The 6,066-nt window shown below is 41.0% G+C and overlaps 2 protein-coding genes across 2 annotated transcripts; both read right to left on the bottom strand.

The window, feature by feature from the left end:
- Nucleotides 1-2,461: 2,461 nt before the first annotated feature.
- On the bottom strand, nt 2,462-3,944 carry LOC103518773 (proteasome subunit beta type-5-like). The gene is made up of 2 exons (XM_026830483.1): nt 3,783-3,944; nt 2,462-3,194 (listed from the first exon to the last, which is right to left on the bottom strand). Exons 1-2 carry the CDS (start codon nt 3,894-3,896, stop codon nt 2,637-2,639), a joined length of 672 nt encoding a protein of 223 aa, XP_026686284.1. The 5' UTR covers nt 3,897-3,944; the 3' UTR covers nt 2,462-2,636.
- Nucleotides 3,945-4,033: 89 nt separating this feature from the next.
- On the bottom strand, nt 4,034-4,756 carry LOC113471374. The gene is made up of 2 exons (XM_026830484.1): nt 4,572-4,756; nt 4,034-4,312 (listed from the first exon to the last, which is right to left on the bottom strand). The coding sequence occupies exons 1-2, from the start codon at nt 4,626-4,628 to the stop codon at nt 4,034-4,036; spliced, it is 336 nt and encodes a 111-aa protein (XP_026686285.1). The 5' UTR covers nt 4,629-4,756.
- Nucleotides 4,757-6,066: the final 1,310 nt, after the last annotated feature.

Genomic DNA, 6,066 nt, shown 5'->3' with positions numbered 1-6,066 from the left:
GATCTTGATAATTTTGTAAGTACGACGAGTTTTATTCACAAAGACACTCTGATAGTTGATAGGATAGGCAATGTTGCAAAGATTCACGCATTGTTTTCAAAACTCTCTCACGAGCGTTCAATTGACCACAACTCAATTCCTATTGCATTCAAAGGTTTCCGAGTTCAAGGGGGTCAAACTTGAAGAAAAAAAAAATTGCATAGAAAATTTTCTGCCCAATTAAACACGTCATATTCCTTGTCCCTACGATTATAATTACCCTCGTACTTACACCCAAGTACGAGGCAGGTAATTTATTCAAAATGTGAACTTTGTGCAGCCTGGTTAAAGATTAGATAACTATCGAGAGATTATTTTCTTCTTAAATGTTAAGACTCGATCAGAGGAGAAATATTACAAGCCAGAGTGTTGCCAATAGTTGAATGGTGGCTCATAATTACTTTTATGAGCATAAATGAATAGAATAATGATTAAATTAAAACAGAATGAATGATTCATTCATCCTCGTGCAGTACTCCGCTGTGAATGTTAAATGAAAGTCCTAACGTAACATCACAACGTTTTGTCGATAATGATAAAGCGAGAAATCTACTCTAAGTCAACTCTTTCTCCTACTCTAATAATTATTATTATGTGATTATGTCCGTCTACACATTCATCCTCGTGCAGTACTCCGCTGTGAATGTTAAATGAAAGTCCTAACGTAACATCACAACGCTTTGTCGATAATGATAAAGCGAGAAATCTACTCTAAGTCAACTCCTTCTCCTACTCTAATAAACATCACAACGCTTTGTCGATAATGATAAAGCGAGAAATCTACTCTAAGTCAACTCCTTCTCCTACTCTAATAATTATTATTATTATTATGTGATTATGTCCTTTGGTCTACACTCTACCTACAGTATCCATTGTGTACCATATCTTTTCTTTCGGCAAAGGTTTTTTGGCCTGAGCAGAAAAATCACTTTAGCCACACTTTTGTGAATGTCAGAGTAAAGGGACCAACTTACAGAACCATTGAATAGCTTCTTTCGGCAAAGGTTTTTTGGCCTGAGCAGAAAAATCACTCTAGCCACACTTTTCTGAATGTCAGAGTAAAGGGACCAACTTACATTCATCCTCGTGCAGTACTCCGCTGTGAATGTTAAATGAAAGTCCTAACGTAACATCACAACGCTTTGTCGATAATGATAAAGCGACAAATCTACTCTAAGTCAACTCCTTCTCCTACTCTAATAATTATTATTATGTGATTATGTCCTTTGGTCTACACTCTACCTACAGTGTCCATTGTGTACCATATCTTTTCTTTCGGCAAAGGTTTTTTGGCCTGAGCAGAAAAATCACTCTAGCCACACTTTTCTGAATGTCAGAGTAAAGGGACCAACTTACAGCAGAACCATTGAATAGTTCATCCCCAAAGAAAACTTCTAAAAACAGAGCTGAATATTCATTCCCTCATTAGTACGTCTTGTTTGAAGCTTCTGTATCGGAAGCCGAGGGAACACATTCAGTTCCATCGAAGAATTCGAACATGAATCACGGTCATGATTTTGATTATGATTCTGATATGATCTACAGACACCTCGAATAGAGACATGAATTGAAAGACAGTGGTTGCAACGGTTTGAAAGACACTCGTTGCATAAGAGATCGGTGAGATACGGTCATGATTTTGATTATGATTCTGATATGATCTACAGACACCTCGAATAGAGACATGAATTGAAAGACAGTGGTTGCAACGGTTTGGAAGACACTCGTTGCATAAGAGATCGGTGAGATGGATCACAATTCAATAAATGCGTGTGAGAATAACTAGAGAGCTCCTGAAGGTAACTCGCAACCTAATGAACTCCATGGAGGTCGCACAACCCGATCAATGTTTCATCTTCGGGGCGTTGCAAAAGGTTAAAAAGATCTTTTTCAAGTTTATTTTCCAATGTAAAATGGGGATAACGTGAAGGTAAAGTGTGTTCTTAAAGATAGAGTACAAAAAGTACCGTACTTTGTTACCCAATAGAAGTAACTTTGTGAAGCTCCAAATCAATGTCATCAAAATATGTAATTCCTCTCTACACTAAGCTGCAGCACAAGATAAACGTCCTCCCAACATCAGATTCTGAAAGCCGGACTGTTGTAGTCAAGCAACGTCATCGTTGCACGGCCGAGCAAGTCTCTCTTCTTCTTCAGGCGCATGCCATAAGTGTTCCATTTGTAGTTCCAGGATTGGTTGTTTCTTATAATTAAGTTATAACTAGTTTTTCACTATTTTCCTTTTCCAGAAGCCCTACTTTTCGTGAAATGTTAATTCGCCTGTTTGTAACAACCGGTGTAAATTCTTTCAAGTTGTCTTATCATTAGGAAAAGAAAACTTTTGCGAAGGAAATTACATTATTTTTAAGCTTGAAAATATCTCATGTGATAATTATTTTACATTATATTATTTCGTTTTATTATCCTCGTATACAGGATGTTATTGCTCAGATTGAGAAAAATTCGTCGAAAAAATTCAACAACCTTAGAGCTCACCGAGATGATCTTCAGAAAAGAAACACTGTCGGAATAATAAATACATATTATCAATAAAATACAAGTACAATATTCTACTTCTTCTCACACGTTTCCCCAAATTAGTGGTCTCCTCCGCCAGGAGGTGCCTCCTTCCGATCGTTGTAAATATCCTTCACGTCCCTGCTCAACACCTGTTGCCAGCCTTGGCCGTTGATCTTGTACAGCCGCACGCATCCGCCACTGTGAATGTCTCTCCTACACGCGTGATAGATCGCACTGGTTGCCAACGCATACGCTTCTTCCTCACTGAGGTCGGGCCGATAGTCCGTGTCCAAAATAGCCTGAGCGTACTCCGCTCCGGAACCCACACAAAATTTGGTGCCTTCGATGAGGAGTCCGGTGTTGTCCAGCATGTACAGTTGAGGCCCGAGTATCTCATCGTACGCAGCCATCAGCGTGCCGAAACTCAATCCGTTGGGGATCTTGGACGAGTGATTACCGGTGCGATACTTCCGCACCATGTTGACGAGCAGGTTGGCTGCGTGCCGGATCGTCATGCCCGTGCGGTACTTGCACTCGTAGCCTTTGCATTCCTTGGCCAAACTGTGCAACCAGTAGACGCAGTCCGCAGCGTTCCCCGCCAGTGTACACAGGATGGAGGAGCTCACAGGAATCACCTGAAATGATGTGTTGTGAGGAACAGTGGAGGACTGAGAAAATGGTCCGCAGCGTTCCCCGCCAGTGTACACAGGATGGAGGAGCTCACAGGAATCACCTGAAATGATGTGTTGTGAGGACTGAGACAGTGGAGGACTGAGAAAATGGTCTGAGAAGGAAAAAGAAAATCGGATAGAATGTAAACTGACCTAGACTGCTTTGACAAAACTGATTGTCAACACTCAAGGTGGGAGCATCGATGAAAGAATCTCTTTTTCACAAAAAAGACCAATTACATTACTGATAAATTACCTTGTTGAGTTTCTGCGACACAATGAGATCGTTGGCTGTAGCTCTGTCCGCAGCGTTCCCCGCCAGTGTACACAGGATGGAGGAGCTCACAGGAATCACCTGAAATGATGTGTTGTGAGGACTGAGACAGTGGAAAGATTGGGAGAAAATGTTCTGAGAAGGAAAAAGAAAAGCGGATAGAATGTAAACTGACCTAGACTGCTTTGACAAAACTGATTTTCAACACTCAAGGTGGGAGCATCGATGAAAGAGTCTCTTTTTCACAATAAAGACCAATTACATTACTGATAAATTACCTTGTTGAGTTTCTGCGACACAATGAGATCGTTGGCTGTAGCTCTAGAGTCTGTGGCTAGGATGATACCTTCAGGGTATCGGAACCCAAGGGTCGTCGTCCCCGTGATGAACATATCCTGAACCTTGCACAGCTGTTTCCTGACACTGGGAGTGTCAGGGTAGTATGACAGGGTATCGGAACCCAAGGGTCGTCGTCCCCGTGATGAACATATCCTGAACCTTGTACAGCTGTTTCCTGACACTGGGAGTGTCAGGCAGGGTATCGGAACCCAAGGGTCGTCGTCCCCGTGATGAACATATCCTGAACCTTGTACAGCTGTTTCCTGACACTGGGAGTGTCAGGGTAGTATGAACCTCTGGGGATTTGCAATGGACCAAAGCACTCGTTAAAACTTTGTTCGTCGGGAAAGAATCCTCTTTGCCAAGGCAGTTTAAGCTCCTTGTGCAGGATGGAATCGTCTTTCATTAGGTCATACGTGCAGGGATCATTTTGTCCAAGGACACCGCAAAGTCTGTAGTTCCTCCAGGGGTGCTTCTCGTCTCCAAGAGTGGAATCTGTATCATCTGGTATTGGAAAATCCATATCTTCTGGTTCTTTCAAATTAAAACGGCTCCTTGGAAAATGGTCAAGAAATTTCGAGAAATGTGATGGAAACCTGCTAAAAGTTAATCATTCTGGACTTCTCTGTGACACAAGTACGGAAGCAACGATGTAAGCTACCGAAATCAGCATACGTGCAGGGATCATTTTGTCCAAGGACACCGCAAAGTCTGTAGTTCCTCCAGGGGTGCTTCTCGTCTCCAAGAGTGGAATCTGTTGTATCATTTGGTATTGGAAAATCCATATCTTCTGGTTCTTTCAAATTAAAACGGCTCCTTGGAAAATGGTCAAGAAATTTTGAGAAATGTGATGGAACCCTGCTAAAAGTTAATCATTCTGGACTTCTCAGTGACACAAGTACGGAAGCAACGATGTAAGCTACCGAAATCAATTTGGCCATTATTCGTCTCTCTAGCCTCAATTAGCGACAGAATTTTAATACTTTGACTACCATAGGTAAAACAAGGATTAGTCCAAATCTGGATAAAATTAATTGCTCATATTGAAAATTTAGGTACATATCTCATATTTGAGCTTGTGGTCTCCTGCTCATTGAATAATGTCTTCTCCAATTCCCGAAATGGCAACAATGGTTCCTATCAGAAACAATCAAACGTAAGAAAGCATGATTTGGATATTCCAAAGAGACAATGCTCTCAGAACACCCTTTTTGTCTAAAAGTTTGTCGGAGAGATACGATCTTTTATTAATTTTCTGTTTTCTCTCTCTCTCTCTCTCTCTCTCTCTCTCTCTCTCTCTCTCTCAAGTTGTTCTCTCAGTCTGAGGATTACTCTCCTAGATTTGTGAGTAGGCAAAGTTGTATTACAGTGTAAAACTAAGTATTTTTGGTAGTAGGCGACTAGGCGCCCTTACTACGTGAACTTCACCTTTTGACATATTTTCAACATTGGTCTTCTGGTTCTTTCAAATTAAAACGGCTCCTTGGAAAATGGTCAAGAAATTTTGAGAAATGTGATGGAAACCTGCTAAAAGTTAATCCTTCTGGACTTCTCAGTGACACAAGTACGGAAGAAACGATGTAAGCTACCGAAATCAATTTGGCCATTATTCGTCTCTCTAGCCTCAATTAGCGACAGAATTTTAATACTTTGACTACCATAGGTAAAACAAGGATTAGTCCACTCTGGATAAAATTAATTGCTCATATTGAAAATTTAGGTACATATCTCATATTTATTTGAGCTTGTGGTCTCCTGCTCATTGAATAATGTCTTCTCCAATTCCCGAAATAGCAACAATGGTTCCTATCAGAAACAATCAAACGACCGAAATCAATTTGGCCATTATTCGTCTCTCTAGCCTCAATTAGCGACAGAATTTTAATACTTTGACTACCATAGGTAAAACAAGGACTAGTCCCAATCTGGATAAAATTAATTGCTTATATTGAAAATTTAGGTACATATCTCATATTTGAGCTTGTGGTCTCCTGCTCATTGAATAATGTCTTCTCCAATTCCTGAAATGGCAACAATGGTTCCCATCAGAAACAATCAAACCGATCGTTGTAAATATCCTTCACGTCCCTGCTCAACACCTGTTGCCAGCCTTGGCCGTTGATCTTGTACAGCCGCACGCATCCGCCACTAGGTCGGCCTGTCAGGTCCACCTGATAGTAAGTGGCTGGCCCTAGATGTCCGTGGTACACTGATGAAAATAAC

The sequence above is a fragment of the Diaphorina citri genome, unplaced genomic scaffold (assembly GCF_000475195.1).
Source record: "Diaphorina citri unplaced genomic scaffold, Diaci psyllid genome assembly version 1.1 scaffold2353, whole genome shotgun sequence".
Classification (NCBI taxonomy): Eukaryota; Metazoa; Arthropoda; class Insecta; order Hemiptera; family Psyllidae; genus Diaphorina; species Diaphorina citri.
The sequence above is the reverse complement of the archived record's forward strand: the minus strand, read 5'-3'. Positions and strand labels throughout refer to the sequence as shown.